This window comes from Pezoporus wallicus, unplaced genomic scaffold, assembly GCF_028554395.1.
Source record: "Pezoporus wallicus isolate ANWC-B61680 ecotype Strahan unplaced genomic scaffold, APGP_CSIRO_Pwel_v1 contig_3365, whole genome shotgun sequence".
Lineage (NCBI taxonomy): Eukaryota > Metazoa > Chordata > Aves > Psittaciformes > Psittacidae > Pezoporus > Pezoporus wallicus.
The window spans coordinates 6029391-6050327 of record NW_026640883.1 but is presented as its reverse complement, the minus strand read 5'-3'; the positions used below and the strand labels follow the sequence as shown (position 1 = coordinate 6050327).

Genomic DNA, 20937 nt, shown 5'->3' with positions numbered 1-20937 from the left:
AAAAAGTATAGGTGCAAAGAAAGCCACTGTTTTGGCTTCACAAACCAAGTGGGTGAATTCTCTCACATTGACCATCTCTATTCTCAGAATTCGCTATCATTTGCTTTCTGGTTCTTACTGGTTTGTACTGGATTAGGGCTATAGCACTGAGATTTTTTTGCTTTAAAACCAAGAAAGAAAAGTGGTTTGCTTGTTACTTAAAAATGTAAAATTGTCATTTGATGTTGTCGAATTGTGGCATGTTCCCTTTCATACTTTTATCCTTATCCTTTATGCTTGCCTCTTGTTGAATAGCTCACAGTTACAGCCCAACTGTTGGTTTCAGATATGAAGTTTTAATTTGATAGTATTTCCTGGTAGAAACATTTGGGACGAGGCTACTGCTTTTTTGCTTACCTGATTTTTATACCCAATATTGAAAGGCGATAATGGTAGCAATTAGTCACAGTCCTGACAGGATTCATGTATCCGTCTGTTTTACCAGCGTAAGCCTCAGTACTACGTGGTGGTTAATTAGGCATGACTTGGAGGAGAGGAGCCAAGCAGCACAAAGGGTTTGTTTCCACACCGAGTCAAAGTGCAGGGCCTGGAGCTTGTAGCTGTATGACTCAGGCTGCGGAACTGCGTAAGAGAAAGCAAGTATGAAAACAAGCTTGGTGTTGCAAGATTGCTTTGAGATGGTTGTTGGAATAGCAGAGTTGAATTTATAAATGAGAAATTTGCCTTGTTTTTAGACTCATTTATCCAGTATTGGGGGATAGGATTGCGTGTAAAAGTTACTACTGCTGTGGTGAACTTCTAATTGAAATGATATAAAGGCTTCATGTGCTTTCTAAAAATGCCAGCGGTCTTTGCAGACACCTGACCATCTGGGACTCCTGAAAACGAAGATAGAGCATTCTACCCAGGCTCTTCCATAAGAGTTCTGGCTGTTTGGATCTCAGTATGATGTCCTCCTAATAGAACACTTTTTACACAGCTTTTCAAGTCCTCTGGTGTCTGCTGTGCAGATCTGCTGTAGACCATCTGTGCTTTTCCACAAGGGGATTTTTGGTTGCTTGAAAGCAGATGGGAAAAGAGAATCTCACCCCCATCCTCCCCCAGCCCCTTCCTTTATGGAATGTGGGTACAGATACATTTTTCTGTATGGGTGGTGAGCGAGGATGTGACAGTAAGGAAGTTGAATGTTCTGGCTGGATGAGGGAGTCGCACTGTTGTAAAAATGATAAATCATGACACGTTGTTGCTTTCAAATCGTATATAGGAAAATGAAAGGTCTAAGACTCTACAGTCTTGCATATTTTTTGTTATTTTATGTCTGAAGTGTTTTTCAGAAGTGATTTTGTGGAATTTTTGTTGATATAATTTTAAAAAGCTCTGCTGCTTTCTTGTTGTCTTGGCGTTTACTATCCCATTACTTCCCATTTGCTATCCTTGATTTCTCACTTTCTCTTAGAAAAACTTATATTGGAGCATTTACTTTTAAGTCAGGCTGGAAAATCAACAAGCTCTGCATAACACTTAAGTATCTGAATAGTTTTGCCCTTTCAGTTTTGCTTTCCAATAGCCATTCCTTCCCCTCAGTCTCTTTTCATTGTGATTTTGAGTATAATATGTTTTGTAATGTGGTTTTTATTTCTAGATTTGCAAAGGAAAAAGATGGAGGTACATCTACCAGAAATTCAAAGTGTGCTGGAGCCAGTCAATGTCTCAGATAATGCCTCTTTGGGGTCCCCCGGTAATGAGAAGACTGATGAAAGACCTGGAATGAAGGACTGCTCAAGCATCAGTTATACTGGAGCTGATGCTGATTTATTGGAAGGGGAATCCAGGTTGTTGCCCTTGGACCAGGATTCAGCAGCTGTTGGCATAAGCAGCAATGGAGCCCTGGCAGAAAGACTGGAGCAGCAGTGTGGAGGGGCAGACTGCTGTGCGAATGCATGCTCTGATAGAAAGGTAGACGGCTCCACAGAACCAGAACATTTATCTAGTGAAGAATTTGAACAGCAAGATCCCAAAACTAACCAGACGGAACAGTCGTTGATGGAAATATTACAGGAGCTAAGGGAGGAGTCTGACTTTGTGAAAAACTCAAGCGATAAAATCTATTCCGAAAGTCCCTACGACACAGACTGCACAAAGAAGCTTATTTCCACAATCCATCAGACTTCCTCACAGGAGGATTTGCTAAAGGAAATAGAGTCTGAACTCTTATCTACAGATCTTCCGAAGGAGCGAAAATCCCCCAATGGTGTGCGGAAGGGTGAACATGCCTTGGCTGTGTTTGAAAAGTGTGTGCAAGAGAAATACCTGGAGCAAGAACAGACTATAAGAAAGTGAGTATTTGAACATGCTCATCACAATTGGAGTCATGTACTGAACATTTTCGGTTGCATGTTGTGTGCAGCTGCATACAACATCTTGGTATGAACCAAGTAGTCTCTTGTGAGTTGTTACAAAGACAGTTAATGAGCGTTTTTAATTATGTTCTTTAAGTGAGGAATTATTTCTACTTGTGGCATGTGCTTGTAAATACAAATGTGTGCTTAGATCTCTGAATTACTGTGGGATTTGGCAGGGACTGAATAGCCAACTGTTGAGTTGAATAGCCTGCCAATGTCTGGAACTACTCAAATACTGTAAAAGTAAGGGCTATATAAAAATAGTCCAGGATTCATTCAGTCCATGTATGTCTTTGGAGAAATTAATCTTCATAATTACTAGCTCTCACAATGTATATTTTATTTGAGTGTGAAATTGCTTGTTTCTTTTTCAAGTAGTATCCAGTCTCCTGCTATGATACAGCAAAGTTGCTAAGCAGTTCAGAGCTAATCTCCGAGTTGGAGATGTCATACATAGATAAACTACTGTCTTACCGCATTTTATAGGGGGGCTTTTGAAATGCGTGGCTGATAAAATTTGCTATAATAAACTGGGCTCAATGGTTCTACCAGGCCGTATACTACATAAAAATATTTATATCAAAGACAGTTCACTGTTTGATTTCTTCATTACCCACATGGTGTTTCATATTCTGTTACCCCTTTAGAAGTGTTTTTTGCTAACAAAATGTAGTCTCCAACTCCAAATTTATTTCTGCTTTCAGAGATGCAAATGAGTGTCCCACTCTTTATATAAGGCTCTGATACCTGGTTTGGGAGGGAAACTAGGCAGAGAGATGCCCACTAGAAAAAGCACCTCAGCAGTTAACCTCTGACAGAAATCATAAATGTGAGAGGAAAGTTGATGACAAGAAAGCTTGGGAGTACCTAGTTAAACATTCAGTAATTACAGAGGAGGAGGAGTGGGAATCTGAAGTGGTGGGTGTGTAGATGGTTGTAATTCCAGGAGATCATAAATTTAGAAGTTATCTGGGTTTTAATTGTTTACAGTAAACTCAAAGGCAGGTCAGTGTTGTTGGCCATGGACCAGTTACTTTCTTAAAGACATGCATGTATTATGTATACCTACAGACAGTTTTACATATAAACATGTCTTTGGTCTCTCTTTTTGCCAGCTGCCCCAGCTGTACCCCTTTGACTCTTGGGGACTCACCTCAAGAGTGTTAAAACTGCTGTGGAACATTTTATGTTTGGTCCAAAGGGCATTCTGGGTTGGATTGATTTTGTCCCTTAGTTCATGATTAGCAGAATTGCTTGTTGTGTTGCTCTGGCAGTAGCCCAGTGGTCAGATCTAGGACATATAGCTGAGCAGCAATTGTGTGAATGAAGAATTTGCAGTCCTGGAATAGTCATTAATAGATTAAAAACCAGATCAGAAGTGCTAAGCTTTCCTGCACTGATGATTTTTAATTCCTTGTAATTCAGTAGACTAATTTCTTCAGTGAATTTTTTCAAAGGAGGTAAGCTAGAGGTGGCAGTGTATGTGTAAAGGGATGTTTAAATATCTTGGTTAGGTAAATGCATGCTTCCCACAAATTCATGCAGTTAGTGGCCTAAAATATCCATCATCTAGCTGTATCTTCAAACATCTAAATATATTTGAGACTCTCTTTATTCAGCAGTCTGACATTATAACGTCTGAGTTTTGGGTGTAGCTGTCTTTTATTGTAGTGCTAGGTCAGACTAAATATGTCAGCTTCAGCTCAGGCTCTAAACAGTTCAGCTGCAAAGGAACAAACTACTGCTCAATAAACCTGAACTTTATAAGGAGCATGAGCATGAATGCTATTGTAGTAGTTACATACTTACTAGTACTGGAAAAAGCAGGGTTGTGTCTCTTACCAGGTTGTGAACTTCAAGGGCTGTATTAAATGACTACAGTATCTGTGTTTCCAGACATCTGACTGTCAGAGCTGGAAGCTACTGTCTTATGACTACCTGAAAATTATTAACATTTGCAGTTCTGTAGCTGCATAGAGGTACCAGATGTCTTATGTTATCATGTGCCATGTAATCTCAAAATGCTGGAAACAAGCAGTTTCCTCACAAAGAAGATGCTGGTTTGGAATTGTCACAAGCACAATGTAGTTCTGATTTGGTTTTGTAAGGCTGTCCTGGATTTCACTAGTATTTCTGGCTGTGACTCCCAATAGAATTTGCAGATCAAAGAGCAAAATCTCAAAACTAAACCCAACCAACCCCCCCCCCCCCCCCCCCCGCAGTAATGATGTACCTTGTTTTATTTGTTTTTCTTTACAGATTGATTAAAGAAAATAAAAAACATCAAGAACTTATTTTAGAAATCTGCTCAGAAAAGGAGAACTTAAAAGATGAATTGAAAAAACGAACAGAAACAGAAAAGCAGCACCTCAACATTATTAAACAGGTACAGATAATAAACCAGAAGCGCTGTTTGGTGTCAGACTTGTATACAGTGTTAAACAGTGGCAATAGTGACAAGACATCCTTGGTAGCATAGAGAAGGAGAGAATGCCTGTGCTTATTATGCTAAACTTAAGGGGGTAAATCTGCTCTTCCATTCCAAGAAATTGTCTAAAAGCAGATAGTGTCTTTGGATAAATTGACTTTCTACATTCACTTCACTTAAATGTTCTGTTTCTGCAAGTCTCTCCAAGTCAAGAGAGTTCCCATTTCATGGGTTGCCCTCAAAGGTGAGTCTTGTGTACCTTGGCTTTCTGCTGGAGAAAGTGTATGTTGAAGGCTGTGTCATTTTACAGAGAATGATGCATTCAGTCTTTCATCCTGATGGGATGATTTATTTCTTGTATGTAGGCTTAAAGGAGGTCTTAATTTGTCATCTTTATCTTCTGTTAACTCCTATATCTGCTAATAGAAGTGGCTGGAGGTGTAGTTACAGCAGTTAACAATATGTGGAAAGTGTATAAAGAGTAGAGCATATTAACTGTGGTCTTTGCATGTTATTTTGGTATTTTCAGTTACTGTACACAAGCATTTCCCTAGTGAATTGTTAGAACCATGACAGGTCAAAGAGGAACATAGAGCGTGCATTGGTGTAGGCTGTTATTAGTATGAGAAGGAAGGTATCATATCAGATGTCATTGCTTGTTTGATATAAAGTTATATGCTAATGTTCCTACAGTTTGTTGCCCAGCTTCATACACTGATTACAGCTTGGGAATCTGCCAGGAGAGAACATTTAGAATACTAATTTGTCAAAGTACTGCTGATACTACCCTAGTTGTCAGGTTTCTCCGTTAGTGTCTGCATTGCGCAGAAATCTGTTCCCAAAGCAGTGTATTGGGCTAGTAGTGCTGCAGAGGAATGTTCATGTATGTAAAAGCTTAGTCTGTCTTTTGTTAATGTCAAAGAATCTTAAAAATCCATGATGTGATTGAAAATGGAATTGAAAAGTCTTGTTTTTAAGCTGCAAACTGGAATTGCATATGCCTGAATATAAATCAGTATGAGAAGCTTACTCATTCTCTCTTGTTTGTGTTTCCATGATAGCTTCATGAAATCATACAGTGCTGTATCATGCAACAATTGCTTTATCCCATTTGGGGGGGGGGGAACAAATTGTAAGGGAGTTTGCTTTGCTTTCTGGTTGGATAAGTAGGATGGTAGGATTTGTGATATTACATGCTTCCAAGTAATATCAGAAAATACCAGTATGGATAATACCTTTATACTGTAGTTGGGTAGCACCTGAAGTTGTAAGAGACATCACAGTAAAACACTTGAAGTTTCTTCATTTGTGATGTGTTTTATTTTACAATTTGTAGATTAGTGTGTTCTGCTGGCTTTCAAGTCAATGAAAGCTTGGCTGCGCTCACAGCCATAAGCAAACCATAAAGACGTGCTTGTACACGTAAACCTTTTGGTATGGGCAGTGATTCATTTGCAGAGCTGAAGAGGGTGTGATCAATTTATTGTGTGGTAACAGAAACATTTGAGGTTTTGCTTCCCTTTTATTCTTCCAGCAGTTCAGAGTAGCCCAAAAATGTAAGATATGGACCCTGTGCTTCTTACACCTCACGCCAACCCCAAAACCAAGCCAACTTAACTGTGGTGACTTGGCTTCCCCTGGAGCAAGCAGATAGTCATTAAGGCACAATTTGAACAGCCTTTGGACCGTATTACAGCTTATGCTCACAACTTGCTCTTGGGCTGCTGCCGCTTGTACTGGACTTGCCTAGCTGTGCAGTGAACATGCACTGGATGTGTTCCAATTGAACACTGGTAATTATTCTTCAGCTGGATCACTGACTTGCTTCACTAGGTGGTTAAAAATGTGCCAGCACAATGACTAAGCACCTCTCTATTTGCTGGGTTATTTTTCAAAGATTTAATTCCCAGTTCAGTTTGAATGCATGACTGCTTTGCTGGCATGGTGGAGGATATGGCACAGGGATAGCAACAAAAGGGTGTGGAAGGTGAGGCAGCTTCAGAGAGCAGCCAGCTCTACTCTGGCATCTCAGCATTTTCCTGTCAATTTAACTTTTTGTGTAGTAAATTACTATGCCTCATGTTTTACTTGACTTGATGCATCTTCAGTCTTGCTGAAGATGAGAATTGACATCTTTCACGCTCATGCTGTAATGCAAAGCTAGGTGTCAATAGGGATAGTTGCAGCTTGACAAGTGTAAAATACATGTAAATATCTGTTGAAGCTTCTAATGTTGTGCAAAATTTTCTTGCCTGTATGAAACACAATTAAAGTCTTATTTTCCCTATAATTATATAATAATCTGTTTTAGCTGGAAGCGAGAATGGAAGAGCTTAATAAAGAATTGAAAGCTAGTAAAGACAAACTTGTAACTCAAGATGCAGCAGCCAAAAATGCTATTCAGCAGTTGCATAAAGAGATGGCCTTTCGAATGGAACAGGTAATATGGAAAACCTTTAATTGTTGAAATCATCTTATGAACAACCTTAGTTCTGGTAGGAAAAATGTAGCCTCAGTTGTTAGATAACTGGGTAAGGCAGGATGTTCCAAAATGGGAGCTACCAGCATGAAGTTATGTATGCTTTTTTGGTAAGTGTCATCAGTGAATTTCTAAATAGCTGTTAACATTTTAGGGTGCCTGATAACTGTTTTTAATGTGTATATTTATCTGTGTGGAATTGGGCTCTTGAGGCAATCTCATTTTTTTTTGCCTATAAGCTTATCCTGCTTCAGAAGGAAGTTAAAAAAGGCTGGCAGTGGCTTTTTCAGTCAGGATATCATGAAATTAATATTTTTCTTGGCTCCAGCACAAAGCTTTTATTTTGTATTACTGAAAACAGATTATTTTTTTCACTTCTTAGTATCATATTATGCCAAGTGTTTTTTCTGTTGTGTGAATTCTAAAGCTATATTCGATTTTTTTTTTTTTGTTATTTTTATGTAATTTGAAGCAGAATTTGTTAGGTGTGGGGTGAGGGGAATCTGCAGAAATAAGACACTGTATATTGATTGTGCAGTTGGCATGTGGGTGAGGGAAGGCAGAGGAGTAGCACTGGTATTTGCAAAATTATTTTGTTACTGAATCTTACCAAATACACTTGTTTCCTTCTGAAACAACAAATTATATTCCAAGTTACTAATATATTGATATCGCATTTGAGATGTTTGGCTGTGAAGCTGCAGCTGCTTAGATACAGATTTACTGTTAGAAGTATGAGTAATTGCAGTACTTAAGTGGGATATAACGTTAGTCTTTGCAAAGCTGGACCTTTTGACTCCTACTCTGATACTATACTGTGATACTGAAAATATCCAGTAATGTCCTATGAAGGCTAATTATGAAATACAGGATTGATTCCTTCTGTCTTCATATTTTTAAGGCAAACAAGAAGTGTGAAGAAGCACGCCATGAGAAAGAAACAATGGTGATGAAGTACGTCCGAGGGGAGAAGGAGTCGCTTGATCTCCGAAAGGAAAAGGAGACACTTGAGAGAAGAGTGAGAGATGCAAACAAAGAGATAGAAAAGCATACTAATAAAATCAAACAGCTTTCTCAGGAAAAAGGAAGGTTGCACCAGCTCTATGAAACGAAGGTACTCTAAGCTGTGTGACTTGAGTGAATGATTAAAAGCACTATCAGAACAAGCTTATCACTTGTTTGCTGTTGGTGGAAGAAACCTCTTTTCTTTCAGTTTGGCTGTACTACTGTGAAAAAACCCTTTTCTTCAAGGGAAGGAGAGGAAGTTACTGAGTTCTCATTGCCTTTTTGAAGTTTCTTTTCATATTTCCTTGAATATTAGTTTGTGAAGCATGAGGGCTTTTTTCTTTAACTGAAAAAACTGCTTGTTGCAAATGCCTGGATTTTGAGGGAATTTCTAGCTTGGTTGGATTTATTTTAAGATTGTAATGACATTAAATTCTTGCAGTCTCTTGCTGGTTTTTGTGTGGTTTTGCTCTGTATTTTCTGTGGTACTAGAAATTAGTAATAAAATAATAGGATTTTTCAGGCTCAATTCAAATAATCTGCCATTCTTTTTTTTAGAAGCTGGTAAGAGATTTCCACCAGCCTCTTAAATTTTCCAGGTCTTCTTTTGTTCTGCTTCATAATTCTATTTCATATGAAAGACCAAAAAATGGGTAGTAAGGCTCAAACTTTGTTTTGGCCCTCTTCTGGGCAATTGTACTATGCACAGAAGGGTCAGAAAAATACATCATAATTCTAAAAGTTAATGTTTCCATTAACCACCATTCACTACAGAATCCTGTCTCACATGAACAGGAAGCAGGAGTGTGAGTTCAGGTTTTCTAAACAAAACGTAATATACTCTCTGTCTCCTGAGGATTACACTAAAGCCTTATAGGACTTGTGCTGCCCTCATATGGTGCTGCTTTAAACTTCTTTTGTAAGATGAGCCTATGGCTTCAGGAACACAGAATGGAAGTTTGATTTAATGCACTGGTTTACGGATGTTAGTGGAGAAGGTTACACTAGGAGTATGCATGTGTTTACATCCTTCTTGGCACAGGTTAGTGATTTGACTTGCATATCATTGAAACATAGAATGGTTTGTGTTGGAAAGGACCTTAAAGCTCATCTAGTTCCAACCCCTGCCACGGGCAGGGATCTATTCTACTATACCAGGTATGTTTTGCTCACGCCAGGTGCTCACACTGGTTTGCACCTCTGTAGTTAGTATTACCATTCCATTAGTGACACTATTATTTTTCTGTAGCTTTGTATAATATATGATTTTACCACTTCACACCTGTGATTTCTCATCCTTTTACCAAAAAAGAACAAAAACAGGGCCATGCAGCTTACACAGGAGATACTTATTTTAGATTGGAACACTATGCCATACTTTGACTTTTAAAACAAATATGTAACATTGATGTATACAATGAATATATAGTCTTACCTTGCTATTCAAACCAGAACACTAATGGGCTTTTTTCCAGTATATTATGGACTAAAGCATTATTGACTGCTCTCAAGAATGTGCATGCTTTTGTAAAATCCACACATTTAAGGAAAATAAAACCCTGCATTTGACACTTGAGCAGGAGACTTGTTGTAGAAGCACTGGATGATTTAATGGCTAAAATAAAATCCATGACATTTTCACAGGATGGTGAAGCCACTCGACTCAACAGAGAAATAGAAAAATTGAAAGAAGAAATTAATTCTCACGTTATCAAAGTCAAATGGGCTCAGAACAAATTGAAAACAGAAATGGATTCACACAAGGTTAGTGAAGTGGTGCTGATACCATGACATGAAAATGTAGTCAGAGGAATGTAGTTACTATACTGTGTGTATATTACTAAAATCTGTTTTTAAAGTGGGTTTTGTTTAATATGAATGCCTGCAGCTAAAGCCAGAACAGTGCTTTTAAAGATACTGATACTGAGATGGAAATGTTGAAAAGAGGTGAGAGGAGGATGTGTGGGGGAATTCTGTTTAATCTGGTGATGAACTTTTAATTTGGGGGTGTTTTTGTGTTTTGTTAATTAACCGTCAGCTTAGTTTTTATGTGATGTTAAATCTGTCATCCGAAAATGTTCATGGCACGTAACCAGGAGATGCTTTTGTTGTGCTTTCAGTGTTGGAACAAACAAAATTGCATGAAGTAATAGTTGAATGGAGGCAAGATGAAAAATAATGCCAGATGGGGTTTTTTATTGTTATTTTGTTAATTCTTTCCTGACTGAAATAGGAAGCTTGTGTTAGGAAAAATGCTTTTCCCAGATAAAGGTAGATAAATAGGTTTAACCCATTATTTTCTCCTGTTTTTATAGGAAACCAAAGAACGTCTCAAAGATGCAATGACAAAATTAACTGAAGCAAAAGAAGAAGCAGACCAGATCAGGAAAAACTGTCAAGAAATGATAAAAACTTATCAGGTAGGCATGTGTTCTTAGGAGGTGAAATTAGTGTTTAGCGTTTGAGTCTTCTTTATTCCTCCGTTTCTGTCTTAAGCTGTATCGGGAAGAATTATCTCGTGTAAGCTGAAAAGCTGAGATGACTAGTCACTGGTTCCTTTACTTGGAAAGTTGTTAAATAGAAGGGGGAATGGTTCTCTTGATTGACGTGCAATGTGGAGGTCTTGCTTGGCACGTTCACATTCTTATATGTGATGTGAAAAGCTGTGTATATGCTCAGAAAACCATAAAGGGGAATGTGAAACTCTCAAAATCTGCTTATGTTCTTTTAGGAGTCAGAAGAAATTAAGTCAAATGAATTGGATGCAAAACTCCGAGTAACTAGAGGAGAACTAGAGAAACAAATTCAGGAGAAGTCTGATCATCTGGAGGTAAGTATGTGGTGTGGGGAGGCAAGTTGGCAACTTAGTAGTTAAGAATGCCATGAATTTTTAATGTTGAAAATCTTATTTTAAGCTGCTTACAATTTTTGGCCTTATATTTCATCCTACACTACTATACTTACATCCTAAGTGTTTGCCTCCAGATCTGCTTTTTGGAGGATTTTTTCAATTACCTTGGATTTGTGTATTAAAAATGAAGTTATGGGAAACGTATGATATGGTGAGGATGAAATAACTGCATTTTGATTTATAAACGTGAGTGTTGCTTTAATTTGGAGTACAAATTCAAACGACAGGCAGACCTTTCTCTGACTGGTATTTGACCAAGCTGTGTGGCAAGGAGAGACAGCCTTTGTTCTGTGTAGAAATTTGCTAGCCCAGAAGCTGAATTCTCTAATGATTTAGTACCTGCTCACAGCTCAGATGTGCATACGCTGTCTTCAGAGTTAACCAAGTGCCTAGAACTTTCCTCGGCGGCTGTTGTGGCATAGATTTGTACACCTAAAACCAGAGTCTGTAATCTCACTTTTGTTCTCATTTCTTTTGAGAATAAAGCAGCTTTTAGGCTTTGCTTTTTGAATAAGTAAAACAAACCTTTAGGGTACCTGTTCTGCCTCAAGTCCTTTCAGCTGTTCTGGCCTGCATTGGCCTGGATATTTTTGAGATGCCACTGTCCGTATAGATTTCACAAGGAGCTTCTCACTCTTTAAAAAGGTGCATCATGCTAAAATAAAAGAACTGGAAGACTTGAAGAGAACATTTAAAGAAGGCATGGATGAGCTTCGAACGTTGAGAACAAAGGTAATATGTGCTGTGTTGGGTTACAGTGGGGCTGAAGGTATACTTCTTTTGGAAAAAGTGGTGTGACTAGATGGGCTGACTTGAGACTAGTAGTAGTATGTAACTGTTGACTCTGGGTAGCCTTTCTCAGGATGTTTCAATTGATCCATAGTACAAAGTGTTGTTTCATGGTACATACCTTGTTTGACTGAAAAGTGGGGAGGAACATTTTTGTAGACATCCAGTAAATTTAGTAACTTTGGAAAAGGAAAAAAATACTTGTAAACTCTTCCTACCTGTGAAGCCAGTTCTGCAGAGTACATGCGACCTCTGGTAAGGAGTATGTGCTATCCATAACTTCTGAACAGTTAATAGATTAATGTGCAAGTCCCTCCTTCCAGAGCAGGGATTTGGCTCAAAAGGATCTTAGAAAAAAGGATGAAGACATAATACGGGGTTGGTCTGGTAACTGGGGAAAAATGATGTCTTTGTGTCGCTGTCCATTAGACTGATAAGTTTGAGGGTCTGGACAAAATTAATGTTACTCACACTTGTTTAATTTGGTTATTTTTTCCTTTTTCTCTTTTGTGTCTGTTTTAATCAAAAATACTTCTAAAATGTTCTAAGCTTGGCTTGGAGCCACCAAAAATGACACAAGAGCTTTGTATAACAATTTAGACATTTGATCAGAATGATTCAGTTCTGAAGTTTGGGAGAATAAATAGCTTCTGATTTATTGTTATGTTTTTCTTCTATTTAGGTAAAGTGTCTGGAGGATGAGCGCTTAAGAACAGAAGATGAGTTATCCAAGTATAAAGAAATCATTAATAGACAGAAAAGTGAAATTCAGAATTTGCTGGACAGAGTGAAAACTGTGGATCGGCTGCAGGATCAGCATCAGAGGTACAGCTGTGCACTTTGGGAAATGGCTTAAAAGATTATCTGGGATATGGAAAGTTTTTGCTTACTGAAATTATTGATGCTTTGATTTGATCTTTGATTTGAATAATCCATGTCCTAATGTAAGTGTTTTTTCTAATCTAAATCAATATTGTTAGTACTGGAGATAACCTTGGCAGCCTCTTTATTAGACAAGAGGATTAAGACTAATAAATCTAATTTAATGTCTGTCTTTATTACATTAAGTGCTTGCTTTCTGGCACACTCTATAGGAAGTTAAGTCTTCCAGATGTTTACCCAGTGCTTGGTTTACTAAAAGACTGGGAAAAAGCAGCTAAACTGGAAAGATAAATTGCTTCAAAATTGTGGTGGATGAATGAAAGTATTTCACAAAAACAATTTTATGTATTTGCTATTTTGCAACATAAATGGCTGAAATAAATCAGTGCCGTAGTTGTTCAGTTTTAAGTCTTCCGAAATATGGAATTAGCCTAAAAAATCCTGAAGGCAGGGTGCAGTACATCTGATGTCATCCTTTGGTAGTCCAATGCTAGCTGACTTGTCATCAACCACACAAACTCCTCGTTCTTGTAGCTGGAAGCATATAACATAGAGCAGTAGAGTTCTAGCAGAATTCAGTTACTTAGTTTTGCTAAATTATAGTTCATTTTCAGAATTATTAATGATTGAGATTGCCTGAGCCTCACCTCTACTTGAAGAAACATGTTGAGATGAGATTTAAATTTGAATATATACAGTCCGTGTGAGAGAAGTGAGAGGTTTTTCTGCTGCTGTTGGAAGATAAGGTTTTAGAATGATGTGGGAAATCCTATGACTGAACAAGTATGAAATAATATTGTAAGAGCAAATGAGAGGAGGAAGTTTTTAGTCTGTAACTTTAACAGCTGTTTAATTTTGGAATTAATTTCACTCACTGAAAGGTAGGCTGTATTGTCAGTTACAGTTCTTTCTCAAATGGATTGCAAGTGATAAAGTGTCTCCTAATGGGAGTGCTTCAGTAGAAACAAGAGCTGTTTTGTAGAGGGATAGTGGAGTGAGACAGTCCTTTGAATAGAGCTGCACTGTTTGGAAAAGGATGCTTGAGAAGTCACTGTACCGCTGTCCTAGAGAAGCACAAAGCTGGAGTATTTCCCCATCTCTTAAAGACAAGTCCTCTTATGGAATGGCTACCTTTGGGTTTGCAGACCTTCCTTTTACCTACAGAATGTTGTTTTGAAGGTTTTGCTTATACTCTATACTGAAGCTTATGAAGTGAAATACAGAGAAACTGTCTTCCTTGAGGAGGCAAATGACTACACATTATTCTGTGGGATACAGATATCCGTCACATGTCATGAAATGAAATCTGCAAAGTCCCTTGGCATTTAGAACGATCCCGTGACAAACAGATGGCCCAGCATCATTAATTATTTCTGTGTCTTATTTGGTCTTGACCTAAATGCTTTTATTTCAGCAAAGTTTTGTATCCTTAAGCTCAGGCTGTCCCTAATGAGATACAATTGTTTTGACAGAGATGAACAAGAAATCAGTGCTTTAAAGGAGGAAATAGATGGTTTCAATTCTCTGATTGCTGATCTTCAGAAGGACATTGAAGGTAGTCGGAAAAGAGAATCTGAGCTATTGATATTCACTGAAAAATTAACCAGTAAGAATGCACAGCTTCAGTCTGAAAACAATTCCTTACAGAGCCAGGTGGATAAGCTTTCTTACAGTGAAAGAGAGCTGCAGAATCAACTGGAATGTGTTCAACAGACTAAGGATGATCTGGTGAGTACAGCATGCAGCTTGTTTTTTGCACTAATAAGATGTCTGATACCGATAAAAGAGACTGACACCTTGTGTCTTTACTTACCTGACCACAATTACTCACCGAGTTTGCCAGTTGGGTAGAATAATAGCAGTGGGATGTGAACACCTTGTTTCCTAAGGGAAAAGAAATCCTGAGGCGTGCTGCACTGGAATGAGGGGGTGTTACTGTGGTTCTCTTTCTGTCTGTCTTGGAATACAGAGTTGTTATCTTGTGCAGCTGTCATTGAAACAATCAAAATGTAATTTCAGGAACTTATCACTGTGAACTGTTTCTTAGGTCCAATTTGTACTATGAGATAAATGTAATTTTTAGTAAACTCAGTGTGTCATGGAGTGTAATGTGACTGCACTGTACAGCTCTCTACAGCCATGCAGATCTGTAGAAGGAAGACTCCTTAACTACCTCAAAAACATTTGCATAATGTACTGTATCATGCAGTACAAAATAGCTCAGGAGTCTTCCTGCAGCATTGCACTGTGCTGCATATCCTTTTGCAGTGGTAATCTTTAGCCTAAATAATAAATGTAAAATGTGAATGATTCTGAGGTGAAAAGTGCAGAATTAGAGCTTTGTATGGTTAAGCTGGAGCTTTTTTTTGTATATGACTGAAAAATAAAACTGCAATTTCAGGCCACCAGGTTACAGAAGGAGCAGGATCAGCGAAAGCTGGAGGTTGAGACACTACAGGCTCAACTGGCTTCAGAGCAGAAAGAACTAGCAGCACTGAAGACCCACGTGGATGAACTGAAAGATGAACTGGCTACCCAGAAGCGCAAGCATGCAGCAAACCTGAAAGATCTTGCAAAACAACTTCAGCTAGGTTGGAATTATTCTTGGTTATAATGAATCAGTTCCCTCTGTAGCCCACTACAGTGTCTGGTAGAGATGAGGGTCCTGTCTGTGTAGTTTGAGTGTGGCACATCAAGCTCTCCCTGTTTCTAAAGACAGTGAGAGTGAGTGAACAAGTTAAATCTTGTAGAGCAGAAACTGCAGTTCAGGAAACAATCCTTAGTGCCAATTTTCAGTCTTAAATGCGACGTCTGAAATTGGTGTAGATATAAAATGAAATATTTGTTTTCAGTAGAGCTTGGTCTTTGTTATCACATACATGACTACAGAAATGTCACTGTGGGTATATTTGGATCCTGGTCTGTGTAGGAGTACATTCAGAAGTTACTAGAAGTTTCTTACTTCCTGTGACTGTATCAGGAATTGCTGGTGACAGTTCAATTTTTTTTAGTATATTTAACAGGTTTTTAAAGATAGATATGGAGAGACTGATGACTAATTCTGTCAACAAATAGAAGTCATTAAATACCCAATAATACATATGCTCTGAATGCAAATAGATTTGAATATCAAAGCCTTGCACAATGCCAAGAGGATCTCTTCTCTGAAATAGTTCCTCAAAAGAGTTCCATATCTCTTCCTGTACATAAATGAACAGTTCTGCACTTTCCCTCTTCATCCCTGATGAACTGAGTGGTTCTTCTGGCACAAGTGCTACACTCAGTTCCCAGTAGTCGTATAGTTGAGAGATCTTAGAACAGAGTTGCCATTCTGCCATTCATCAGTTATTTACATGGCGGTCCTATTCAAAAGTAAAATCAAATTTAAATCTTACGGTTCCCAGTTAATCCTATGGATGACAGCTTCAACTAACAACTGCTGCAGGGTGTAGGGGTCATTGTGGGTGTTGCATCCAGGTGCTTCATGGTTGAGGCAGGGAGAGGAGCTGCTTGGTGGGTTTTCTGAGTTGCTACCTTTACCTTTTAGTTGTCAAGCCCTGTTAAATCAGTGCAGATCAGAGACAACTCGAGGTTTTGTATAGTGGGTGACATTGATACTTGGGTTTTATTCTGCTGTTGTTAACCATCATTTTGTTATACTTTTAGCACGGAGGAAATTGGATCAGATGGAAAATGGTAATTATGACAAAGAAGTCAGCAGCATGGGGAGTCGTTCCAGTTCATCAGGTAATATAGCACATAGCAGGGCTGCCAAAGCAATCCTTTCATTTTAATATGGTTGCCATGGCATGCTGCCCCAAGCCTTGCTCTTTCTGTGCTTGTGCAGCCTCCCAGTAAAGCTGACAAAATAGCCTTTAAGCAACAACAGGCACTTGGCTGAATGCAGTTGTCGGCTCTTACTCGTGTTATGAGATTGAAGTTTAGTGTTTATAATGTTTGTGTTCTTGTTCTTTTTCAATGCCTACCTTTTTTACTTTGTTGCTTTTATGTTCAGAGGGCTCCAGTTTATAGAGGACCCTCATGCATACTGCCAGAGGCAAAGCAAAGATGAGCAATGGCTTCCAACCTTGTTTAATTGCACTATTTACAGTTGCAACTGTGTAAATGAGAAATCAATTGACATGTTTGGAGGCATCAGTGTATCTGTGTCAAGTTCATTACTTTCTATCCAGTTAGAAGTGGTTATCTTTAGGGTAGCAAACAACATCTGTTTTCTTCCCCAATATCTTTGGGTTTTAAGTTGGGTTAGTTGTCCAAGTGTCCTGTAATCTCAACTGTATGAGAGAGGGAAGTACTTAGAAGAAGACAAAGAAAATAAGATACTTCAAGCTCTAAGTGATCAGTTTTGCATAGTGTTTATATAAAGGGCTTTTTTCAGTCTGCATGGTTTTCATAGTGCTGCAATTTTAGCAGACCAAAACATAGAATCATAGAATCAACTAGATTGGACAAGATCTTTAAGATCATCAAGTCCAGCCATTACCCCAGCACTGCCAGATCCACCACTAAACCATGTCACTGAGGGCCTCATCTACATGGTTTGTTGAATACTTCCAGACACAGTGATTCCACCACTTCCCTGGGCAGCTTGTTCTAATGCCTTATCACCCCCTCTGTGAAAAAGTTTTTTTCTAATATCCAGTCTAAACATGTATGCTTAAAATCAGCTCAGGTTTGTACAAGGCAGTATTAATGAACGTGAGGATATTTGTGCAGGAATAAGTATTACTGAAGCAAGCACACTTATGCTAAAGGAGCTATGCCAGTGTTAGGGGACTGTATTGCTGACTGCATGTAGCACTTAAATGTTAAGGACTGTTTATATAAAACCTCACTAACATATAAGGGAAACTGACATTCTGAAGGAAGCATTTTAAGCTTCCGAAATGTAATGAATTCATACACTGCACTGACAGAGATATTTTGCCTGGTATGAAAGCAAAAAGAGCTTTTGCAAATACGAATGTATTGGCAGGGTCCCTGAATGCGCGCAGCAGCAATGAGGATCGGTCGCCTGAGAATACTGGATCTTCAGTAGCTGTGGATAGTTTCCCAGAGGTGGACAAGGCTGTCTTGGTTGAAAGAATACTAAGGCTGCAGAAGGCACATGCTCGAAAGAATGAGAAGATGGAGTTTATGGAGGATCACATTAAACAGCTGGTGGAGGAAATCAGGAAAAAAACAAAGTATGTTCTGAGTCCTCTTAATACAGTTTTTCAGTGTTGAGCTGGTGCATTAGACAAGTATTCTGGATTTTATCTAAGACAAGTAATGGAATGGAAATATTTAAAGCAATAAAAATATTGCAGTGTTAATAGATCTTAAAGGTAAGATTAGTCTTGAGGTATTTTTGATTATCTTTTCCCAGCAGTTACAGTAATTACCTATTTGTCTATTACTAAGTATTTTCAGGAGGAATAGACTGGTGCAAGTGGGTTTTTTCGGTAGCAAAGTGGTCACCAGGTGCCTGATTTGAAGTGGACTGCTGCCACTGGCTAACAGGAGAGTCTGTTCTTTTCATGTGTTTAAAAGGGTGCTGATTGTGTCTGTTTCGGAAGGAGAATCTGCGTAATTCCAGATGGTAGTCTGGCATGCCTGTCAAACAGTGCATCTGAGTCTAAAGTGGTCAGGATTTAACATGAAACAAGATGCCACTTACATGGAAGTCTCTTCTTACAGAATCTCATCTTCTGGAACTTCATTTAGGAGGGGAAGAAACTATGGCATACACCTTCCTCTGGAAAGTCCAGTTACCTGTTAAGTATAGCCCTTGCTTAAGAAGCCTATGCATTTATGCCCATCTGGTGCCATTTAATAAACATGATCACAGCTCATGAAGGTTCTTGAGCAGAAACTTGTCTCATCTGTAGAAGGCTTAAGATTCCCTGTCCAGAGTCTTTCAGCAAAGTAAAGGCATTTTTTGCTCCAGTAGCAATATTACTTCCTCAAAATACTTCTAAATATGTAAACTTTGTGTATTGTAGTGAGTCAGCTTACCAGCACCTCCTATAGCTATTTTGGTGTCCCAGGTTTTCCCTGGCCTAGAAATCGCAGGAGTTGATTTTTACTGTCTTATTCTACCAGGAGTCTGAAGCTGCTTCAGTGTCTGATTTTCATTGCCTTGTAATGCTGGGATTTTCCTTTCAAATTTTTTCCCTCCCCCCCCCAGAATTATTCAGAGCTACATTTTGCGGGAAGAAGCTGGAACACTGTCATCAGAGGCCTCTGACTTCAACAAAGTACACTTGAGTAGACGCGGCGGGATTATGGCATCTCTGTATACATCGCATCCTGCAGATAGTGGTCTCACCTTGGAACTCTCCTTAGAGATAAACAGGAAGCTACAGGCTGTGTTAGAAGATACGTTACTGAAAAATATTACATTGAAAGTGAGTAGCTATGCCAGTTATCCCACACATTCTTGGAGTTCTGAGATACTGCCTTCAAAGAGATACATGCTGTTAAAAAGAGGTGGTTTTTCAGAGCCATATCACTGTGAATTGGTGCTGCTGGTAGCATTGGGTTAAGATTAAGTTAACATAATTCATGCTGAATGTCTGGTTTGGGACCCTTGTAGTTTGCTGCACTAATGAGTTGCTTCTTGAAACAAATTGTAGGCTGCCTGTGCAGGAAGGGGTCTTTCCATACTTTCCCTTAGTGAAATGGAGTCAGGGGCACAGTCTACATGCCTGGCCCTGTGCCCTGTTCAGCTACTGTGGCAGTGTGTCTGCTGCAAGGGAAAGAATGGCAGGCTGGGAAATGTTGTGCAGGCTGCCAGCTGGACTGCAGTGTTCTGCAGGAGTTGGAAATCTCTTCCTATAATCATCATTTCCCTTAAATACTATACTTTCTAGACAGCTTGTAGAATATTAGTAACTGCAAAAAAAGACCTGCTGAGAGCTTTGCATCCTTTATTGAAATGAGCTTGGTTTTCTCCAGTTTGTCTAATCATTTGTGCTTGTTCTGGATACTTGAAAGTAACAGCCTGCTGACATATAAACAGTAATTTTAACTTCTTGGTGCATTTTGTGCTGACTCACTTTCCCTGTATAACTTATCCTATCCTTTTTTTTTTTCCACCCCCAAAGGAAAACCTTCAAACTCTAGGAACAGAAATAGAACGGCTTATTAAACACAAGCATGAACTGGAACAGAGAATAAAGCAGACATAACTAAAACTTCTGTGGAATAACCAACATGAAGATGCAGAAAAGGCAGGTGCGACACACCACTCTTTTTTACATTTTCCCTGGAACTTGATGGCCTGCCAGCACAAGCATCTGCTATTTTGCATATACAACCTTTAACCCTCCAGGCTAACTCGTGTGAGAGATCTACAGGGTTTGGCATCAGCATGGTTCTGTTTCCCCAGTACCAGCCTGAGGTGTTGCTGACTTTCACTACACACTACATTTATCTAACCCTTTTGTTGGCAATGCCATACAGATGCTTTGCAGTGCATACTGTGTTTTGAGTGAGTTGCAGTAAGATTTTAATTCTTGCACTGTATAATGAATCAGTCTCTTAATGACGGAGCTTGAAAAAATAAAACCAATTATGTCTTAGTTGCTGTGGAACATATCCAGTGTTACTGAGCTTTAAGGGCTTTCAGACATCATTTCCTTTCTTGCATATTTCTGATATTTAGGTTGATGAAGCATTTCTGACATTCGCATGGAAAAATGCTTTGTCACAAACCTTTGTTTTTAAATGGTGGCCATGATATTGCATATTTTCCGCTTTAGATTAACATTCAGCTGGTCAATTTCTTTAGTCAAGAGAAGTGAAACTATGGGATTAAGCAACTTTCTGAATCCTTTGAGTGTGTGTAATTGAAACAAATGTTACTTTGACAAATCCTGTAAATTAGACACATTGATCTAAAGAAGTCTGATAGTAGATAGCTGGTTAATGAAGTTCTCTGGCTTTCTGCGTAACTAACAGTATTTAAAAAGTAGGAGCTTTAACTGCCCACTTGTATGTGTGTACAGGCAGACATCATGATTGCATTTGTTTATAG

The 20937-nt window shown here is 38.7% G+C and overlaps 1 protein-coding gene across 1 annotated transcript; it reads left to right on the top strand.

Annotated features, from left to right (window-relative positions):
- Window positions 1-1644: 1644 nt before the first annotated feature.
- Window positions 1645-20482, top strand: CCDC186 (coiled-coil domain containing 186). Its single transcript, XM_057420950.1, has 15 exons — window positions 1645-2336; window positions 4662-4788; window positions 7142-7270; window positions 8211-8423; window positions 9959-10078; window positions 10630-10734; window positions 11046-11144; window positions 11871-11957; window positions 12697-12839; window positions 14369-14624; window positions 15298-15487; window positions 16563-16643; window positions 17893-18103; window positions 19087-19306; window positions 20006-20482. The coding sequence occupies exons 1-15, from the start codon at window positions 1660-1662 to the stop codon at window positions 20087-20089; spliced, it is 2742 nt and encodes a 913-aa protein (XP_057276933.1). The 5' UTR covers window positions 1645-1659; the 3' UTR covers window positions 20090-20482.
- The last annotated feature ends 455 nt before the right edge of the window (window positions 20483-20937 follow it).

Bases quoted from the DNA above. Each gene is read 5' to 3' on its own strand.
- CCDC186 (XM_057420950.1), top strand. From the start codon at position 1,660: ATGGAGGTACATCTACCAGAAATTCAAAGTGTGCTGGAGCCAGTCAAT. The intron at 7,271-8,210 runs GTAATATGGAAA...CATATTTTTAAG, and splicing joins TGGCCTTTCGAATGGAACAG to GCAAACAAGAAGTGTGAAGA. The intron at 19,307-20,005 runs GTGAGTAGCTAT...CCACCCCCAAAG, and splicing joins TGAAAAATATTACATTGAAA to GAAAACCTTCAAACTCTAGG.